The sequence below is a fragment of the Hippichthys cyanospilos genome, chromosome 6 (assembly GCF_059441005.1).
Source record: "Hippichthys cyanospilos isolate Australia breed blue-spotted pipefish chromosome 6, RoL_Hcya_1.0, whole genome shotgun sequence".
Lineage (NCBI taxonomy): Eukaryota > Metazoa > Chordata > Actinopteri > Syngnathiformes > Syngnathidae > Hippichthys > Hippichthys cyanospilos.
Genome location: NC_142374.1, coordinates 5,423,923 through 5,447,585, shown reverse-complemented (window position 1 = coordinate 5,447,585; position 23,663 = coordinate 5,423,923). Strand labels below are relative to the sequence as shown.

The 23,663-nt window shown below is 38.9% G+C and overlaps 1 protein-coding gene across 1 annotated transcript in view; it reads left to right on the top strand.

Annotated features, from left to right (window-relative positions):
• The window catches only part of nrn1la (neuritin 1-like a), a 69,096-nt gene extending 51,307 nt beyond the window's left edge, over positions 1 to 17,789 (top strand). Inside the window, exon 3 of the mRNA XM_088417425.1 lies at positions 16,719 to 17,789. Within this exon, the coding sequence (XP_088273551.1) occupies positions 16,719 to 17,007 (289 nt within the window). The 3' untranslated portion in view covers positions 17,008 to 17,789. The remainder of the gene's footprint in view (positions 1 to 16,718) is intronic.
• Positions 17,790 to 23,663: the final 5,874 nt, after the last annotated feature.

Here is a 23,663-nt window from a genome sequence, read left to right as displayed (position 1 = left end):
TAACATACGTTTTTTTTCTGCATTTGTGTTGCACTGAAAGTCACTACGGCGAAAATAAGCGAAAATAAGCCCGCAGGAAAAATCTTGTTTGTTTATACATGACGCGCCGGCACGGCTTTTGCAGCACTTTATACTTTTCCCCGCAGTCAGACGATGTTCTCCCATACTCTAGGTGGCAGGAAGTGGACTCTACAGCATACAAACAACATTACTCTATAACAGAATCCTCAACTCTCCTCAACGTGGTGCTCGCCAGGAGTTGTTTACGGTATTTAGATCATGGTATTCTTTATCAGACGAATCATAAATATGTTTGTACGGGTGAACCTCCATAAACAATAGATTGCTGTCCACTCGTAAAGAAATTCCGGAAGATACGTGTTGCGGAAATTCTGTTCTGAGTGGACTCGCGCGGAGGGGTGTGGTTGCTGAAGTAATGTCATTTGACGCATGTCAATCTTAAATCAATCTTAACACTTGAAGACAGGATAAAGTAATAAAGATGAAATATGAATGAAGAAAAGTGAAAGACATTATGCAAGAAATTGATGTAAGTATGAAAATGAATGCATATTGTAGACTTGACAAATTATTTTTTCTTTTTTCAATGTTGGATGGTTTTGTTTTTGTTGTTCCCTTGCCACTTCGTGTTTCAATTTTGTTTGGCTTCCATGGCTTGCGTTTTTTTTCTTTCCCCCAAAATACATGTGAACCATGATATATTTACTGTATAATACCATGGATTCAGTGTTTACGACACTTTACATCACTGCTTTAATCCAGTGCCTACCCGTAGTACTCCAATAACATGCCCATGCTTAGTCTAGTGGAGAACACTATGCTGCGTTAAGACCGACTGCGTAGATGGCAAAGGAAGCAACACATTTGAACTGGAGTCAATGTAGCTCATGCAACATGACGCGAAAGTGTGTTGGATGAGGCGAAGGACGCGTATGGAGCAACGCCACTCAGAAAGTGACGCAAAACTTTGCCTGACTGTTCACCGAAGTTAAATAAATATAACTTTTGTCGGCCTTTGCATCACGACAGCCAATCAGCTTTGGGAACATTCAACGTCACACACGCAGGAGCAGGTATTAATCAAGACGGTCGATTTACGGGTCCCAAGAGCTGTACAACAAACCCAGCTGAGCTCCCAAAACGAAAACAGAGCCACATACATGGCGGACTGTGCGTTTTACACCCTCAGAAGGCAACGTACGCAATACTGGGCTACACGGGGGCATGTAAACGTCAATAAACCCGCATCAGCAATTGAAACTTATCAATTAAGCTGTATCAATATAAAGATACAGCTGCCAGTATCATTATAGTTGATACTGCCAGAACTTAAAATAATTAATAATAATTTGAAGTTATTTGTCCACAAAGTTTTATGAAGTCCACCAAAGTGTGATGTCAGTGCGGCATGTTGGCAACGGATGTGGAAGGGTGGGTCCAAAATGCAAGGAGGCAGGATGAGATGAGCTCAATGAAACGATTCATTACTCGCAGAAGCTGGGCGAAACATGAAACACTAAAGCTACACGAGAGCTTGAACACGCTCATGACAGGTGACACAAAATACACTAATGACAGACGCCAGGGAAAAACAACATGAACTCAAAAGCAAAATACAGTAGTAAGTCAAACTCCACGAAATAAAGCCACTACAGGAAAAACCCAGACAGAACTTGTCACCAAAAGCAGGCAATCTTTAACAAGACTGTACGCTAAATTACAAATCACACTTTAATATAAGAACAGCATTTTATTGTTATTTTTTTTACTACTAATTGAATGTGAACAGGGCGGCTCGATGGCGCAGTGAATAGCACGTCCGCCTCAAAGTTCAAAGGTCCCGGTTCAAATCCACCTGGCTCCGGCCTTCCTGTGTGGAGTTTGCATGTTCTCCCAGAGCCCGCGTGGGTTCTCTCCGGGCACTCTGGCTTCCTCCCACTAACCAAAAACATGCATGGCAGGTGAATTGGACATACGAAATTGTCCTTAGGTGTGATTGGGCACGTGATTGGTCGTTTGTCTCTGTGTGCCCTGCGATTGGCTGGCAACCGGTTCAGGGTTTCCCCCGCCTACTGCCTGAAGCCAGCTGAGAGAGGCGCCAGCAAGCCTGCGACCTCTGTGGGTATAAGCGGCTATAGAAAATGGATGGATGAATGTGAACACACTAAAATTACGAAAACATATTAAAGGTGAAAAAAAATACATCAAATCTTGATTCACAAGAACACGTGTATCCCACTTCTTTTAATACAAAATACAAAATACAAAATTTTTAATAATAAATCCTTTTGTATTGACATGGACGCCACTGGTGAAAGTCATGTCGGTGCAATTTCTATTTTGTTCTTCTTAAGCCATTGTGGGTTAAAAAAAAAAAAAAAAGGGGAGTAGATTTGAATTTCCTGCTAAATGTCCGCCGATCTGGCTTCGATGTACACTATGCCTCATGGTTGCCTTTAGGTTATGGTTGAGCAACACGTTTTTTTCTTTTTTGTAAATAACTTATTTAATTACTTCCAACATCAAACATGGTGGATCAATATCAAACCGCCTTTGTGCAGTGAGCATCCTGTCACATCATGTTCAACTTGAGGCCTCTAGATGGCGAACTTATGGTTCGATTGACTATTGCAGCTGTCTATTTAAGCATTAGGGCCACTAACATATCTAGATGCGCTTGCGCAGATGCCCGCACCCTGTTGAAGCTTATGCCCTAGCCTATGACGAAAGCAGATTTCACACAGCATAGCGACACAAGTTAGCTGAATTCCAATTGGCTAAAAACTATAACATACAGTATTTTCCGGTCTATAAGGCGCACTGGTATATAAGCCGCAGGAGCAAAATATGAGCAAAAAAAAAAGATTTTTGTCCCGGATAAGCCGCACTGGACTATAAGCCAACAAGTAAGTAATAACATCAGATCTTTATGCAATAAGATGGTATATGAAGTTTTATGATTTTTTTGTAGTTTTTTTTTTTTTTTTTGTAATTTTCTGCCAAGAACAATATCCTCTCTTTTACAGACTGAACATGCCTGCATGTTTAGTCACAACATATTTATAGAAAATGGATGGATGGATCTGTTAGTTAAATAGAAGTTCAAAATCAAAATCAATACTTCAATAGCATCTTTTTTTACCTCCCTTTGTTTGATAGTTTATTTTAGTGAACATAATGACACATTCTACATAATTCATATACTAACATAAATACATAAATAAAATCACATATACTGTGTACTGTACATAAAATTTACACATCACGAATTTACCCAAAATTTTATACATTCTCTGATTAATTTAGACATATATTTTTTTCAAAATATATTGTTTTAACTCTTTTTGAACACAGTCATTGAATCACATCTTTTTAGTTCTATTTGATAGTTGTTCCATAAATTGACACCTTGAACAGGTACACACATTTGCTTGCTGGTGGCTAGCCCAAAAAAATAAAAAAACAAAACAAACAAACAAACAAAAAAAAAAACACAGATAAGGCGCACTGGACTATAATCTGCAGGGCTTAAAACATGAGGAAAATGTTACAATTTATAGTCTGAAAAATACGGTAAAACTACAGCATTGCAAGGAGGGTAACTGGCTATAAAATGACACGAAAAGAACAGAATATATATATATATATATATATATATATATATATATATATATATATATATATATATATGAACAAAATAAAAATAAATGTAAAATGAAATTGGCTTTATAGTTATTACAATGATTATAGTTTATTATAGTTATGATAATATCAGGTTATTTTAGGCTCGCCGAAAAGGCCTTGCTGGCCCTGACGGCCTCACCACTGGCCACATAAGCACACTCACCTGGCTTGTAGAATGGTGGAGGAGGAACTTGGGATACCTGGCATGTACATTAATTACTTCCCTTTTTTTTTTAAACAGCTTGATAGTGATATTGCAATAATAACCAAAATATTTAGCACAATATCAGCCACTTCATTGCGACATTGGAACCTTTTTTTTTCTGTCAAGCAAGCGCCACCAGTGTTACAAAAAAGAAGTGAAAATTCTCACCAGTGCTCTCTTTTCCCGAGCCACTGTAAATTGCACAACTAAGCAAAGCTCCCATCCTTGTGTGTATTAAGGGAACAGGCTAAATGCTGGCATTAACATCCAGCAACGACAAGCCTAGATTGTGGCGGATCAAATGTTCACAATCGGTCTTAATATAGCACTAGCGAAGCTCCTTGCCTTGTGTAAATCAAGTGAATAAGTGAAATGCCAGCATAAACACCCAGTGACAAAAACCCTCATGAATGAGCATGGCAATATAATTTTTTGCAGGTGATTTCAACATAGCACAATAGCCTGTTAATATTTGCACATGTTCTGTCACAAAATAGGCACTTAATGCACTTAAAACTCAACTAATCACCATTTTACAGATTTGACCCAAAATAATTAACAGTGACGACTTGGCAACAACTTGAACCTCTTCATAATTGTTACAGGTGAGCTGTGTGTGTGTGCGTGTGTGTGTGTGTGTGTGCGTGTGTGTGTGTGTGTGTGTGTGTGTGTGTGTGTGTGTGTGTGTGTGTGTGTGTGGACATGCATGTGGGGGCTTTATAACTGCTGCATTGAGAACTCCCCGTTGTCTTTTGTTGGTACGCGCTCCAGTTTAGTCAACATGCGATGGCTGCAACCCCTGAGGGCAATTTCAGCTCTGGAGAGAGAATCCCCTGTGTCTCCCGATTATGGCAACAGGAATGAATTCATCCTAAGCCTGGCCCTTTAAGAAGTTTGGAATGGTGGTCCAGTGGGGCTCGGGGCTGCGGAAACTCAGGGAGAGATAGCAGTCGCTTACAAAGCTCTGGTGGGCTGTATGTTGTAAAAGAAGATTACGTTTTTGCCTGAAAAGAAACACATGCCTGTTCAAACTCCATTCTACAGTTAGGAGATCACTGGTCATGGAGAAGAACGATAGGTAAGGTTTTATTAAACACTTTATGTATCTATGTACAATTTCTGGCATGCAGCCAATCTGACTTTGCGATTTCACTTATTGCAGGGGGTTTCCAGTCCAAATTTACTATGAAAAATGAGGGAACACTGTAATAGTAGAAGTATTGTAGTTATCTGAGTAGTCCGAGACAGAGACAAGGTAGAGTAAAAATGCCTTCATTACAAGATGACACTGGGGCCTTTAAAAGTTGGTGTTGAGACCAAGACCAATCTCTAGAACTAAGACACCGATTTTCTGGCTCTCCCATAGAGATACATCAAGTGAAAATCTCAGTCACCTGGAAGTGTAACACCGGTAGGTTCTTAACCGCGCTGAAACTCCCATACGTAAAACATAGTCGACAAACTACTGCTGGCGGGGGTTTGCCGATATAATTTGGCAGATAAAGACCACTGTGACCAAAATGTTGTCAACAACTGATTAGGATTGCTCGTCCTTGCATTGGTCTCACACTTTGGTCAGCATATTATATTTCACTTAGTGTAGTAAATTCCTGTTTAATGTAATTCATTCATTAATATTCATATTTAACTTTTTATATAGGTTTCCTATTTGGCAGTAGTTGACAACAAGCGTTCTTCCACTTGGTGTGGGCAAGCCAGTGTCAGCATGATCTTGGTGTAAAAATTGGGATTCTCTACTTCTGGTATAGTGTTGTGTTTTTCATATGCCGTAGATGCTTTCAAATCCCCCTATAGTTTGGGAGAATATCGGCTAACTACGGGGTGAGCCGCACAGAGTGTAAAATGCTGCACAAATTGTGCCGGAGAGATTCTGAACTCTCATGTGTCAAGCATAAACAAAGCTTTAAAATCGAGCCATTGTCATGCCACATGAAAAGGAAACAGCCGAGGTTGCTCAAGCATCATGATGCCTCCCTGGCGAGGTGTTCTGGACATGTACCACAGGGAAGACACCCCGAGAAACACGGTCCTCAAAACATGTTGGTGAAACTGTTCCTGAGGCTGGCCAGAGAAGGTCTCGAAATCCCTCAGAAGAGCCAGATGAAGTGGGGTGAAGGAAGTCTGCATTTGTCTGCTTGGCTTGCTGTCCATGCAACCTGTACCGGGATAAGCGAGAAAAAAAATGAATGGATGGATTTTGGTATACATCTTAACTGTATGACATTTAAGGGCCATTTGACCCGTGATTAAAATAATGATGAACCTAAATTGCTGTCAGTTGACCAAAGATATCCTGTGATTAATGTACGGATTACTTATCATCCATCAAACAAACCCGGGGATCAATGTTGTGAATTGTGTGGTGGAAAGAGTGGTTAATGGAATGGTTCACACTGCTTCCTTACGAGCAAAAATATCTTCAAAAAGCTGATTTTAGAAAGTAGTCGTGAGTTACCGTGACCCTGCAGCCCACCCGTATCGCACCCCTTCACTATTGTTCAGTTGGTTCTATTCCTTGAGGTACCAATTAAAGCACTTATCCTGAAACTCAGCCACCTTAGCCGGAGTGGGCCTAATGTAATGACAGAGGTGTTAAAGCACTCACACAACCCACTTGTCCACATTCATGTTTTCCCCCAAGCTGTTCTCCTAATGTTCCTACCATAAAATGTCTTTCTCGCTCAGAATATTCGTTCTCTTGTACTTATTTGTCCTTGTTTCCTATTGCATCTATTTTACACATTTGCATCCTTCCTTCTGAAGTGTTCCATGTTTCTTTCAGAGACAGATGTAATGAACACACACATGTTGAGCCACTGTAAGTGTACACTCACTAAGAAAGTGCATTCTGCATCTAGGCCAAGGCTGCAGCATTGTCAGAGGCATCCCAGGAGTGCAGCTTTGCTTTTATTCCTCATCTTCACAATAGGTATTGTGCAGTTATAATCTTTCTTGGTGGCTGTGTATCAGGAGAGGTAAAAAGGAAATATAAGGGGCTAAGGATGCACAATGGAATTAAACAGTGACCTTTTGCTGTGCTTAAGAAAGAACGGGAGAGGTACTGATGAAAAATAGTTTTTATGTTGCAACAAGACACAGTTATATAGCTTAAAGGTTACTCTCTAACTGGAATGGCAATTGTAAAACATAATAAAATTCAGAATTGTATTGCGAACCATTGAACAATTACTTCTTAATGTGTATTCACATTCTCTTTAAGCTGTGCTGACCGAAACAGTTTGATGGAAAAAACTTTGCATATGGATACAATTATGACATTATCGCTGAGCGTATTCTGATGACATCATTTACACACACACGCACACACCCACACACGCGCATACACGCACACACACAGTCCTACTAAATATTTTGCATATTGCGATATAAAGTTCATTGTTTTCCATAATGTGATGATAAAAATTCAACTTTCATATATTTTAAATTCTTTGCACACCAACTAAAATATTTCAGGTTTTTTATTGTTTTAATACGTATGATTTTATCATGAAAAGGTACTTGAAATGAGTTATTAACTTAATCATTCAAAAACCATGCTCAAACCATGAATTCAGAAACAAACAGCAAATGTTTTTACACAATGGCCAATTAGACTACTCCTCTTTGAAGCAGAATCTGGCACCCGAGCAATAAAAATTTAGTAGTTTGTATGTTTCCTGAGGCAAACTAGATTAAATATTGAAATCCATCTATTTTCTATAACGCTTAAACTGTTCAGGGCCGCAGTCGCTTTTGAGCTTTTTCCAATTGATGTTGGGCAAATGGCGGACGACCACCTGGACAATGGTCACCACTCAATTTTAGGACACATGTAGCAACAGACAACCTTTCACATTCACATTTGCACTGTTCCCAAGTGTGACTTGTACCCATGTGGTCAATGCAAAAGTCAGGCAAGTGATCACGCAATCAGAGACTACCACTAAAATGAAGACACAATCTATGACTACCATTCAAATGAAAGGTTTAAATAGTTCTGAAGCACAATACAATATTAAATAAACTACTCCTCACATTTACTGATATCCCTTTTGCACCTTTCTGGTGACAGTTCCACAATTGAGGAAAGTAAGTGCAACAAGAAAGCTCAGAACAGGGGTTTAGAAGTTTTCCAATGACAGGAGTAGGATGTTAGCAGCAGTAGAGCAGAACTCTCTTGAGGTTTTAGTCTTGTTGGAAGCAGATGCTTGTCTGTTAAGTGTCCTCGCAGTGATTCTGCTGTTTGTGCACCACCTGTGACTTCAATCCAACATACACACACAGAAGCACACACACTTGAATGAGAAAACAGGCAGGCAGGGCCGATGTAAAAATCAACACCTTTACACTCAACACTTCCATCTGCTGCTCCTCCCATAACAAGGAGGCAACCGTCCTCCCTGAAACAGTGGCAGACTGCTGGAATCTTTAAGACCTGGACCTATTCCAAATGTGTGTGCGTGTTTGCATGCGTGACTCTTAGTTTGAAGTCACACATACTCTGTGTACAGGTGCATGTTGATGTGTGTATGTGACAAGAAGCGAGTCCCCCTAATGACATCTGAAAAGAGAAACCTTTCCAAACATCACTTCTTATTTTTATGTACACTACCCTTGGTGGACCTGCACATTCCAAATGAGATTCAAGACAAGAATAAATGATTTTCAGTCATTGCCACGTAAAGATGCTTTTGAATGGCAATTTAGAAAGGCAAATCCATATTTCCAGGTATGGTGGTGAGAGTACCGTATTTTCCGCACTATAAGGCGCACCTAAAAGCCTTGATTTTGTTTTTAAAAGCTGATGGTGCGCCTTATAATCAGGTGCGCCTTATATATGGATCGATATTGAGATTGGGATCCGTAGATGGGGAATGAACTGATAAAGTAAGCTTTACCTGTTTACCTTATTACCTGTTTGGTCATTTTGACATTGAGTTATAATGCTATTGAGAGTTTAGAGTTATTATTTGAGTTATTATTGTTATTACTTTGAGTATTACTATATTGTGATTGAAAAAGTTTTAAAATATGTCATTAATTGAGGGTGCGCCTTATATTCCGCTGCGCCTCATATATGGAAAACATTTTAAAATATGTCATTAATTGAGGGTGCGCCTTATAATCCGGTGCGCCTTATAGTGCGGAAATTACGGTAATATAAAAGTAATGCAATAGTAGTGTAATGTGTTACATTTCAAATACACTAATATTGTAATGTAACTAATTACTATGAAATGGTATTAATAAGTAAAAATAATAAGTAATAAATAATGCATTCCCGTTTTGCAGTAACTTACCACATTTACTATGGGCTCTATATTATGTCTGAGGTAGCATGGTCTAACCTGGTGCATTGTGTTGGTTTTGGTATTTCTGCATACATGAACCGTTAAAAACAGGTATATAGTTGTAATGACGTGAACACAGTGGGTTCGTTTTTCAGCCAATGTGAGGAGTTCTTTTCATTCCTTTTAAATCCGTGTGCGAGATCCCAGTCTTTGACATGGCATTTATTGGAGACCATGAAGGAGATCGAAGTGCGCAAAGTACGTTTATAAGTAACTGCCCGGAGACCTCCGCTGGTGGATGATTTAAAATTGGCTGGGGAGATCACAAATCTGTGAAGTGGGCTAATTGGAGAGCAGTCTGATCGTTCATATCAGTGTGTGCTCTCCTCCACTCAATAACAGTTCTGTGGCCAGCGGGGTGATTTAAAAAAAAATACAATCAAAGATGATAATAATCATATTGATGCATTCAATTAATGCATTTCTACAGCGATTTAGAGCAGGAGTGTCAAACTATTTAGCAAAGGAGAACTCTATTCTGAAGTGGGCCGGGCTGTCAAAATTATGGTATACAGTATAACTTGGGCCTTGTCTACATGTAACCAGAGCGATTTAAACCCAGATAATTCTCCCATCTCCATGTGTAAAAAATTGCATCCGCACAGCTTTATTAACAAACAATTGCTGTTACACGAGTCCGCATAATGCAGTTTTATTCATTCACAAGCATGCCAAGCTGCTAGGTGGCAGTAGTTTCGACAAATTCTGTCCAATCAAATCCTCTTGTTATGTATTTGACATACAGTACATAATTACCTTTAACAACACGGTCACTTGCAATGTTCAGTTTTTTGGGAGCCATACTGAAGGTTAGTTCATAGGAAACAAAAACAACATGATGTATATGCAAATTACATGTAAATAATGTTTATTATGTGCAAGAGAGCACTATAGTATATAGTATATATTTTAGTAAGTTTTTGGGGAGGAAGAAATCTTCAAATTCTCCATGAACTCTTCTAACTACAAGCATTTTTATAATGTGACTTGAAGAGAATTGTTTGCTGTCAATTTTATTAGAGACTATAAAAGTTAAGGGGGTGAATAGTTTGGCACACTATTTTTTTACCATTGTATGACATAAAAAAACAGACATGACATCTTTTTCACTTTGCAGTTATGCATCACTGTATTGGTTGATGGCATTAAATAAAGATAAAATACTGTTTGTGCACATCTGTGGATGCGATGATAAAAGCTGAATGAGTATGAAAAAGAATGCATTCTTTTGCAAGCCAATGTAGTTTGGAGTCTGAATTAAAAGGCTCTCATTAACTTTAAGTGGAACAGCTGCAAAACTTCTTTTCTTATCACTTGTGACTCAGCGTGCAAAAGATAAAAAAAAATGTTTTATGCATCTTGCTTCCATTTAACACACACCATCATCTCCACTTCAGAGAAGTTGTTTGAAACCAAACCACCAGGTACAGTAGATGCCTAATTATAATTATAAATGCCTAATTATGCTGTTGACTGCTTAATTTGTTGCTTATTTGTGTTGTAACAAGTGAACAAATATCACTCTGTCACGTTAATGATCTTAAAATGTGATTTTCATTGGCGCTAATCTCCACGGAAGGTGTTTAAATGCCTTAGGTTTTGAGTGTTTTGTGTCATTCTTTATTTTTTTTCTATCAGAACCATCTGCTTCAGTTTTCCTGACTAAATCCTCCCTTCTCTCTGGCCCTCACTTTCTCTCATCATCACTCTGCCATTTTTCCTCTGGGAGAGGATAGCCAACATTGTGTTAGGATGCATTAACAGCCATTTGTAGGCAGACAGGCTGAGCTCACAAGATACAGCTTGAAGGTTACTGTGTTTAAATAAAAAACTAGCACTACTGAAGTCGGCTGTCAATAGATCAGTTTGATGGCGTTCCACTCTGCTCTTCATCTCTTTTTAAAATATTGCCATACACATCCAAAATGTTGTTTTCCGTGTTATTGTACTCTCTGGGACCTGAGTTGCTGTAAATCGCATGCTGCAGTGAGTGTGTTGATTTCGAAGAAGCGCAACAGCCAAATTAAATCCTTTAATCATTTTGCCCGTGTCAGTCAAGCCCAGCTTTTTTTTTTTTTTCTACACAAAAACTGAGTACTACCACACAAATGGTTTTAACATGGTCCTATTTCAACACCATGCAGCGTATGTGAAGTATGGCCTTTCAGTCTGGTAACTTGTGCGAACTGTCACTGACTCCTCATGAGAGACAAACATTCTGTGATGAATTTGTCAATAACCTTCTAGAGTACTCCGAGCATGGATGCAGGATAAATGTTTTATTTGGCCTCGTTTTCGCAAATTTAGATCCATCCATATAGCGGGTAGGTATACTTTTATTATACTTTCAACTTTGACAAATGTTACATCTTACCAACAACATCTCACTGAGATGACGTTAATGACATCAAAAGACGGCAAATTATCTTCCACGCAATCGATTCCGGATGCCTGTTGTGCTCCCTGTCTCCTGTATTTGGCTCACACAATTAGGGTGACCAGATGGTCACGTTTAACCAAAACAGTCCTAGTCTTAGAATTGTGTCCTGAGTCTAAAATTTTGCTAGCCCCATTGTTTTGTCCCGAAGTCTTGTCATTTTAGTCCACCCAGCAAGCCAGTTTCTTACACAAATGAACAGTTTTCAGTCACACAGTTGTCATATCAATTTATATATTGGTTTAGGAGAGTTAGCTGTTTACTTTTTTCATATTCGTGGCATATCGGAATTAGAACTATCGAACTTCTCGGGGTAAAAGTCGAGTTTTTCAACCTCCATTTTAAGGGGGTTATCTTATAACCGCATCACTCAAAACAGACTATTTTTTTTCTACGTCTGTGTTTGAATAACATTAATTTAAATGCAAAATAAGTAATATGTCATTTACAAGGGTTAGATGATTATACATACCTCTAAATTAATATAGTATGCATCAATTTTAGCGCAATTTGACATACACTTTCGTCAAGCGCCGCCTCATTGCCTCTTTTTTGTCAACAATGAGGCTTTTTGGCAGTCTTTGATGCATTATGAAAAAAAAAAAGACGGCTTGACTTGTTTCCTTCAGCCCTTGACTGTTTGATTAAGCCAGCAAGGATGTCGGCACGTGGGGGGAGAAACAGCGAAGGGCAACGTTCCAAGCTCTGATCTCGCAACAATCGTCACTTAGATAAAGAAAGTGTGGGATAATATCCCAAGAAAGATGACCAGCAAATCATTTTCGAAGAGCTCTTTTTGAACAAATTGGACTTGTCTTGTTTCCATCCCGCCCCCTCCTCCCATAACCGCAACAATATGTTTCCCCATGTAGAAATGTCCCTAAAAATAACTAAATGTCATCATTTTAATAATACACAAGTGTTTTAATTGGACAGCCATGGTCTAGGTAACTACTAAAGTCAAGGCCAGACTTATACTCGTGATTATGTAAAAGTCATCCAGATTGGAATTTTAAAGGAAGGGGGGAAGGGGGGGGGGGGGGGGGGGGGTCTACTTTTAAGTGAAGTTGACTTGTACTTATAGAAATACGGTAATTCCTGTTTCTCGTAGTGTCATAAGAAGAATCATTGGATATGTCAGACCGTAGGAAGCTCTGCGATTCTGGCCATGCAATTCCAATGTGGGTCTCAAAAAATGATCGACAGCTGTGTGAAAAGCAAATGGAAGTGAATACTGTACGCTGCAGCTGACCAGAGGCATGTTCAAAGACCAAAGAGTAGGACATTCATCGCACCAACCAGCAATGACTAGTCCAAGAGCACAATGCAGGAACTGCGTGGAAACACTTTTATCAATTTATTTATTAAGAATCAGAACAGCTGCATGTCAACTCAAGTTGCAGAACAAGGGATACACATTTTACTGTACTTGGACAACACCAGGATGCAGCAAAAAGGTTGGATAATAGTGACTGTATTGACTTTGTGCTTTAGAATCACCTCCAAAGTAAAATTTAGCACTAGCTAAAGTCATTACACAATCACCTGTTACCAGACACATCAAAATTCTTTACAGTTCCTGATGAGAATTTATTGCACAATTCCTCTTCATCTGGCAAAGAGAATGAATAGATATTAACTATCTCTGTGATGTCAAATCAATAAGTTCAGCAGTTTGTTTGCCAGTGCAGACAAGCTTTGATTAGTTTTATGAATAGCGCTATGAATAATTATCTCTTTGACAAATTTGCCAAATGTAGGATCAAAAGACTTCAGACAAGCTCCTATCATAGCACCAGGAGTATTGAGGAAAACTATTATGATATACAGTATATATATGCCACATACGCCAAATAGATGGACCTACTAAGAAAAGTAGCATAGTATACACATTTGCATATGATGTTAAAGAGACTAACAAGTTGAGGTACTTAATTTGTGAATAAATTACATGTTGACCATGCAAACCTGTGTTTGGCATGGGCTGCACGGATGCGATCATATGTAAATAGTTTTGTTAAACAACAATGGCTGCTTAGTTTTTGAACCAAACTACCGGTATTGTGAAAGAAGAACATCAGTGATGGGCCCCCGTGTTACGAACTTAAGCCGTTCAGCGGCTATGCTCGTAACTCGAATTGCTCGTATGACGGGCAATCCAAACCTATGTTAATTCGTGAATGCGTGCAACGCGTGCAAAAACCTTAGGTAAAAACATCACGACTTTATACACATATTAAAAATTTGTAACATAATTTACTGTACAGTTAAATTAAATAACATAAATACACAAAGGAAAAATGACATTTACCTTTGGGGCAACGTGACTTGAGCTGGGTGGAGGCGGAGGGGAGCAGAGACCAACCCGCAGAATTTATTGATTTATTTTCTTAAAGTAGAACTTTTCTCAAACGAGAACATATCACCGGCGATTTCCTTCTCTTTAATCCATAATAGAAGAAGCCTCTCCATTTTATTGTTGACCAAGGACCGTCCCCTGGCAAGATAAGTCTTGCCCTAAGAAGATTGCCGAGCGGTTACGGCCATACTCACGAGCAAGATTAACTATGCGTGCGCCTCCTTTGTATTTTTTTATTATCTCCTGCTCGGTTTCTATTGTCATCATCCTATTACTTCTTCCTTTACAGCCACTAGCAATTTTAGAAGCCATGTCTAACAGATATAGTTTGCAAAGTCTTCACAACACACCGACCAGCTGTGCCATCAAGCTAGATGAAGGCGTTCGGCCAATAGCATATCGGCATTTCTGTGATTGACGTGACGCCGGCCAATAGCATATCGGCATCTCCGTGACTGAGACCGGGACTTTGACCTTAATCGACCAATAGCATATCGGCATCTCCGTGACTGAGTCCGTGACTGTAACTTTAATCGACCAATAGCATATCGGCATCTCCGTGACTGAGACCGTGACTGTGACCGTATAAGACCAATAGCATATCGGCGTTTCCGTGTCGGTCGGAACTCTTCTGGACCTATTCTCATCGTATGTTTTCATGCTAATCTGGTTACTGTTTGTCGGATCACTCACTTGAGAATAGTTAAGGTGTGAGCTCACTCTATGCCACCATAGACAACCAAATATCTGTTTGTTCATCACCCACTGCCGACAAACTGGTGCAGTGATGTGTATTTCTGCCTTCATTTCATATTACTGAGATTAACAACCTATACTTCCTCTCAATTTTGCTTTCATTATCATTTGTTTGCATATTTTTTGCACTGGGGGATAAGGATAATTAAAGTACTTACACATGAAAGTGATTAGGTGGAAGTGCATTTGGAAGATTTTGCTTTAAAAAAGCTTTACTGTATTTTAGTTCCTGCTACATTATTTCACAAAAGTGAGTACACCTCCCACATTTTTGTAAATATTTTGTTATGTTTATTCATGGGGCGGCAGAAAAGAAATGGCAGTTTGTACCCCATGACCCTGGTCAGGATAAGTGATGTTGAAAATGGTAGAACTATAAGCCATGTGCAAAAAGCAGCCCAGTTGAGGCCCAGCTTGACATTTTCCTCCCCAAGTGTCATGTGACTTATTAGTATTACACCGTATGGGGCGTGTTAAATATGATGTTATCGCTCTCACAATCTTTCATCTTGGTGACTGAAAGTTCACTATGGTGCCTCATTTTACCTTAAGGGTGTACTCATTTGTTGCCAACTCTCTAGTCTAGACGTTAATGGCTGTGTGTTATTTTGTGGGCACTGATCATTTACTCTGGTATACAAGCTGACCACTGGATACTTTATATTGTTGTTAAGTGTAATTTCTGTGTGTTATCCCAACAAACCAGAGAACATTTAAAGGAACGGTGCCTTGATATTTTTGAAATTCTGTACATCGACTGTGGCATTTGTGTGTATTATGCAGGACATGAACTTCAGCTCTAACACTGCATTGCGCCTGTATAAAGATGCCGTTTTTAATGAGTGGACTCTTATTCATCCACCTGTTTTCCCCCCCTTTTTCATTGAGTGGATTTGTTGGTCTTTCTGCTGAGGTTTTGTGTTCAACAGATCTAATGTGAAAATAAATCACCATAAAAGAAAAAGATGATATTCAAGTCTTAACTTTACAGACGCCGAATAAAAGCATGATTCGATGGGGATTTGTGTGGCAACTCGCTGTTGTGACCTACACAGATTACTTTTTAATGCAGGTCTCATATTTTTTTGGAAATGCAAAAAGTTACATGCAGCATACTCGTAAAACAAGTAAGCATGATACACTCTTACACCACATTGGAATAATGACAACCTTTCTGGGATTTTGGACCAAATCCTTAACCATGTTAGGGAGTTTATGGCTTGCTTTACATTCAAGACAACACTGTCACAGTTTTTTGGGGATCTTGGTGCTTGAAATACAAGACCCATATGGAGTGCGATTTATGCCCCCAAAAAATAAATAAATAAATAAAACAAAACGTTTTCAAAAAGTTGGAAGAGAAGGATGCCACTTTATGACTGAAATGACTTTCAGGTCAAACTTTGAATTTTGAGTTAATAATTTAGATCCCTTCTAAATCTGAAGGTGTTACTCAACTTATGATTGGTATTGTAGATATTTATATAATTAGGTTGATGGTTGGCTGTTATTTTGTTAATATGTATTTTACTTTGTAAAACAATTTTGAAATTAGCGTATTCAGGCTGATTGCATGATACACATGCAATGATGACAAAACAGATGTTGCTTTTGCTTAGTATTTTTGGATGCTTGCAGGGGTATAGTTTAATTTTATGAATAATAGGATTACTTAAGTAGACATTTTATTATTTTTAGATGTAGTGTTATCATCACTTTAGAAGTCAAGGAGGTTTTGTTGCACCTAATTTTTTTTTTTTTTGTGTCATTTGAAAAACGGTCAAAACTATATCTAACATAAAAATGCAAAAGTCGACAACAGCCCCACGAGACACATGGTGGCAATTGTTTCAAACTTCTTCCCGGTTTTCTTTTCCTCCTCAGGTCATGGGATGAGTTTCACGCCTGCGCCAACGTGGCGATGGCCGGTTGTCCAGAGGAAGCAGCGACCGTCTGGGAGTCTCTCCGGCAAGAATCAAAGAAGATGCAATTCTCGGGAAACCTCTATGACATGTGCTCCAACCGCGACAGTCACGCATTATCCACGGAGTCCCCGCATGGCTCCCACATCCAAGGAGAGCTCAACCAGGAGTCTCTAAAAGGGCGAGTCAGTCATTTGGCAGCCTCATACTACCTTATCATGCTTCTGTCTTCTCTGCTCTTGCTGTTTTGAACAGAACTCTCTCACCACGATGGGACTTATGTTAATACAGTATGAACTCTGAGCATTTTCGCCTCCAACTTTTCTCACCGTCCGCCTTTTCCTAAACACCAAAAAGAGAGGAATGCATGCTTTCTTCCTGAAATGTATCAACCCAATTTCTTACAGATTGAAATTGATAACGACGTGAGCTGCAAACATGTACATGAAAAAAGCAGCCATTTATCACCTGTCTATAGTTTTGTTTCGTAAAATCGGCTGAAAATGAGCCCTGACATCAATCCATCCAAAAGAGCCCACAACAAGGCGCTTGCCTTTATGTTACGAGCTTTTACATGAACATTTTTCAAGACATTTTTCGAAGATTTTCACAACGTGAAAGAGTGTACAGCTTATCTTAACTCTAAGGTGCATGTTTCAACATCAAGTACAAAAAGCATGATCTACCTTCATTAAATGCAAGGTTCTTTTCCTTCATGGTAGTCTAATCCAGATGAGGTGGGGATGGGTGTTCCTCTGCAGCCACAAATTGTCAGTGTTCTCCAGAGACTCCATGCTTGATAAGTCAGACCAATTTATGATCCATCGCATAAAAGTACTGGATTGATCGCATCGGATCCCTCCGGAATTCAAAGCGGTCGCACACATTTAATCTCACTGAAAAATACATGCAGTCCATGGATGTAATGATGCGTCATCAATTTGTTGTGACTAAAAGTGTTCATTTAGAACTAGATGATTTGTTATTGATGTATCTTTTACTCTCCTCCAAAAATAAATTCTCTTTAAACTTTTTTCTTTTCCATGAAGTTCATAGGACGTATAGTGACACATTGGGCTGATTGTTCCAGGCAGGGTGGGCTCACTTCCCACGCAATAGTAGTGTGATTGTGAAATGTTGTTAGTCGCTATACTTGCCCTGCAACTAACTGCCTGGAGCCTATATCTGCTAATTTGTGTCGACCGGTGGTGTACATTGCACTAGTCAATCTCAGATCACATATAGATAAGCAACCATTCATACCATTTGACTCTTTTGCAGTATTTGGGTCAATCATTTGATCTTTACATCAAAGGCATTTTGCCTCAAAGGGAAACCATTGAAAGAAAACACCAGAAATTTCACCCAGATGGTGGCATCATATCAAACTTTGAAATGGACAAAGTTAGCTATCACACTCCAGGAAAGTGCCAACCCTTGGTTAAAATACGGAGAGTGGAATGTGGAAGGACTTGTCCGAAAAATGGACACTCATGCACAAGGGTTATGTCTTTATTGGCCAAACAGGTGGGCTTTGGGAGCTCTAGTAGGAAGCCAGAGTACTTGAGAACACAGCTGAGATTTGAGCCCTGAACCTCTGAACTGCCAGGCAGAAGTGCAAACCACTAAGTCACAGTGCAGGTCACGCTGCAATTGAAAATCAATCCCATGTTATCATCGTGTCAGGACTTTTGTTTTTAATTTTTCTTGCCTATATGATACTGAAGCAATTTCTTTACTTGCCATAAAAAATGCAGTCAAGTGCAGTGCAGAAATGAAAAATTTAGACTTCCTTGAACTAGTTTTCCGAGAACATTAACACACACTTCGTTTAAATATGCAACAAGACATATTAGGTGAGGAGGTATTGATTATTTTCTGTGATGAAACAGCAGTTTCCAGTACAACAATTACAACATACTCCAACATTTAGAGCTCAAGTCACCGTGAGCTGAGTGTGCTTGAGCTTTTTTTTTTTTAATTGGTTCTTGCCCAGGTCTGGAACACTCCAGGGATCTTCCTTGGCATCTTGCACAGTAGCCTTACATTATAGAACCAATATGTGCTTCTGACAGCACTGTAGCCCAATCATAAGCCAAGTGTATTTCATGCTCCGGGAAATTTAGTTTGAGCCTTCTGGCCTGCTGAAAGGTTTGTTATTCTAAATGGCTGCCGAGAACAGTTGCTTCTGACTGGCCGAGGATCAGAAATATTGTCACATTACAGTCAGATAGGGGAGAAGCCCACTTATAAAACAAACGCTTTTGTTCTCGGTTCAGATGCACTAAACCAAATCTACTTGTCAAGCACTGAGTTCCTTTTCAAAAATTACCGAAAATAAATCATAGCACTTATTTTAAAACAGTGTGGAGAATGGTCAAAGCACAAAATGAAACCCCTGAGGCAAGAATGTAAGCACTTTCCTAAAGGTGAACAGTTAGTAAATTCCTGTGACACAGAACATCTGAAGAAAGAAATTTGGACTTCATCATGCATTGAACCTGATGATCTATTTTGCTAGAGACCAGTTTGTAAAATGTACCAAAAGGAAGAGAAAATCAATTGAAGCACTTTACAAATGTTGTGTGGATGACATGGTGTTGAAAGTAATTTTGGATGATAATATCAAAAATAAGAGTTTTGAAGTACAAGTCTATAAAACCCTTTCTTTGCATTGCTGAGACTTTAGGATCACACTGTATGTTAATGAGCAGAGCCATGGTTAATATAGTAATAATAATCATATATATATATATATATATATATATATATATATATATAGATATATAGATTGAGCTATCAAAATCAGCTATCCAATCAGCCTCTTTTTACACATGGGACTTTACCCAGAGATATGCTAGAGTGCCTTTAAGAAGGTACACTAGTTGTGATCTTTGATTAAACAGTCAGAATTAGTACTTAGAGGCCTTAATCACTAAGTTGAAGCAATTTGAAAACAATTTATATGCAGATATGTTGTCACCCTAGGAGTATACATCTATGTGAATGATAAAGAGCTGGATATGAAATAATAATATTATATGCTCCCGGGTGATTATATACCTCTTTCTTACTGAGATATAATTTACACAGGTCAGAAACATGACACTTTGGGGTTATAAAATTAAACTAAAGAATATTAACATATAAGGGGGAGAAAACAATATGGTTCATTTTAACAATGACACCAGGATTGCAGGTTTTTTTTCTTTGGTAACTTAAGTTAACCTTTTTTGTTTTTGTATTCCTAATCGTGCAAAACCCAGTAGCTATTAATGTAACTGGCGTATTAATCAATAAATAACATTCCAAAAAGTTGCATGGTAGGTAGGTATTGTTAGGTTCCATCGAGGGTGGAGAGGACATAAGGGAAGTAAACCTAAACGCAGGGAATCAGGGAAGCTGATGCACTCAAAATAATAATTTAATTAGGAGAAAATGGAAAGCAATTTCCAAAACAGAATACAAAGTAACATACAAAACCAAGAAATAAACCTAATACCGAAAACATGCATATGGGACTCAAGAACATCAGGAATGTAATGCAAGGCTATTACGAAGGGGTCACAAAGACCCTGAAACAACTGAGAGGCTTGCAGCCAACTAGATACAAGACACTCTGATTAGACAACAAGGATGATCTGGACAAGAGGCACGAGGTGGAGGCAGCTGATTGGGTATCACAGGAAAAGAGGCCGACAAACACAGGTGGACAAAATCAAACTAACAAGACTAACACACAGGGACCTGAAAACATGAACAACTATGAAGAAATCACAGACCCAGAGCATGAAAGGACAAAACAAACCCACAAAAAGAAAGGAACAAAAACATGGATACCACCCCAGAACATAAAAAATAAGATCCTTTGGGGTGCTAATTGCCCGCCGGTGTATTGGAGAGTCGAATGCGCTTTTTCAGCTTTGTGAGCACTGCAATTGGCTGGCAACCAGCTAAGGGTGTATCCCATCTCATGCTCGAAGACAGCTAGAAAAGCCTTCAGCACACCCGCAAACCTTGTGAGGATAAGCAGTGAAAAGAATGCATAGATGGATAAATAAATACTTATTTTTCAGCACATTGACCTGTACAGGAATTATGCCAGGCATCCATCCATCCATTTTCTACAGCCGCTTATTCCCATTCATACATAGACAAACAAGCAATCACACCTAAGGACAAGCGAGAATCCACGTGGGCATGGGGATAACATGTAAACCCCACACAGGAAGGCCAGAGTGAGCTGGAATTGAACTTGGTCCTGAACTATGAGGTGAATGTGCTAACCACTCTTCCACGGTGCTGCGCTTTTGTTCTGTCTTGAATTTGAAAGAGTAACAATTTGTTCATATGTCAGGCCACCTGTGACTGAGGACATAATTACATATAGATTTTTGATACACAGTTTTACTTTTGGAGATAAGAAAGTCTTTTTTAGTGTTCAAAGAGAATATCAATAAAAGTCAGAATTCTAAGCACCAAATTTATTAGTGGAGAGGTTCTGATGGCGCAACTCATTCACTTGCATTAGCAAGTTTCTCGATACTCCAAACTCCCATAAATAATATTGTCACAAAATATCACAGCTACTAATCAAATATTTGCATTGATCTTTCCTAAAAAACATCTAACAATTTTTTTTGTGTAATCTATGATGTGAAAATTTAATTGAGAAAATATTACACGATCACTCATGTGGGTCTGAATTGGTTCCTTTTAAAACTTTGTGCGCACACAATCTCATTTGTTAGGAGAAAAATGTTTTCGTTCAGAAGCATTTTTGAGTTTTTAACATAAGTACCATTCCCTCAGGAAAGTATTGGCAGACGCCACTTTCAGCCAGCAGGAAATGAGTCCCTAATAGAACATTGACACAAAAATCAATGTATGCCCGATATGTCTAAAATGTTGTAACGCAAATTTAGACATCTGTCGTGCATTTAAAATACTGTGAATTGAAAATCTTGCACAAACGATATTCTATTTGCTCTTTAAGCGCCATGTTTAAAACTTTTTATCGTAGTTGTGACTGCAGACAATATCAGTATGTAGAGTACTGTGCAAACATAGTCCAACAGGAAAGCATCAGGATGATTACCATGATAAGACTCGAGGAAGATATGTCAAAGAATCAATCACATAACTCATTTAATTTCTCACAATATTGTGAATTTGTACAGTAGTTGAAAGTCTATTTGTGTTTGAGAACAAATTATTGTACAAATATGTCACTCTGGTAGAAAATGTCTAGTTGAGTAAATCAGCATAAAGCTTGTTATACAGTATATGTATTTATATTTGATTCTATTGCTCTGCTCAGATATTCAACCTGTGGAGACAAGCATGCAATGCAATGCTTCATAAACCTGTTAGTATTGCATTGTTAGTTTGAGGTAAGTTCTCATATCAACAGCAAGCCAAGAGACATGCATCTCATCCGACTGCCTTGGGCCAGCAGTGGTGCTGTTCCTAAAATAACAGACGTTCAAATGTGATATCATCTGTTTAGAAAAATGGGACTTTCTTGGGATGTGTAAGAAGCTGCCCAACAACTGTGATGCATGTGCATAGATGATTTTACATGTAAACGTGAAATCCATCTGGACAGAGCAGAGAGCTCTGCAATTCACAAAACACTTGGACATACTGTACGGCTAAAAGATCTTTGTGCTCTCAAAAGCAAACGTGTGATTGTAAAGAAAACAAACCTGCTTGTGTTTTACTGTCCCGTTAGTGCTTGTCTTCTCTCCTTGACCGTGCTACAAATATCCGCCATACATATTATGTTTTGCTACCTTTATAGAAAATAATTAAAGAGGTTCTGACTAAACAATAAAATTTCTTCTCATATGTGTGCATCTCAGGCCATGTTTTTGAAAAACCAAGTCAGACAAGAGCTTTTCGGTTATTAAAACAAATTTTCATCCAGTCCTTAAACCTGGGCTTTGTGATTGGCTGGTGCCACTCCAAAATGTACTCCACCCTTTGCTCGAAGCCATCTGTGACTCTAATGTGGACAAGCGGTATAGAAAATGAAGTCTTTCAACCTTGCCTTGCCAGCTGTACACAATTAACCACCCCCTTAATTTAGAACACAGAAAGAAGGGAAGTACTTTAAAGTAGTCTAAACACAATTTATTTTTTCTGAGCAACAAGTTTAAAGTGGGGGGGAACAAAGCAAAACTACATGAGACCTCACCCACCAACTCTCACACAGTACTCTAGTAGCCTGTAAACAGCAAACAAAACTGAGCAGGACAACAGCAGTGCAGAAACGTGACAAGCACAATTTAGAAATGTTATGGCCTGCAAAGAAAGTGGAAAATGATGGTCAGTTCGAATTACAAAGAAAAATCCATCCATCAAAGTTGCAACACTTCACAGGGACTATAAATGAAACTCAAGACAATTGAAGCTATACAATTTTTACTATACTAAAATCAAAGGCTAAAAATACAAGAATCAACTCAGCAAATGCACCATGCATCTCATTATACTTAGCTGAGGTCATGTATTTTTATACATTATTTTTTTTTTAAATATATTTTTTATAAATGAGTAAATCAAGTAGTCTATTTGTTTTAAAAGTACTCCTTTCACACCAAAAAGTCCAGGATCTCTGAGTTCCTGGTCACGGGAGTTCCAGGTCCGTGGTTGCCAAGTTTGCTTTCACCTAGCTTTTACAGGAGTGCACATCATGGACTGGGCGCCAGATGTGACTGGTTTCGGACCAACGGGACATAAATCTGCTTCAGTCAGACATGGGCCCGTTGCATTTGGCGCTTGATCCGTGTGTTCGTGGAGGGAGTGATGGGATCCACCAAAGCGTTGTCGAAGGCGGGCGTTGTGAGCACTTGCATCTGTGATTCCGCTCTGTGTCTGCATTTGTGAGTATTTGGGGGTTACC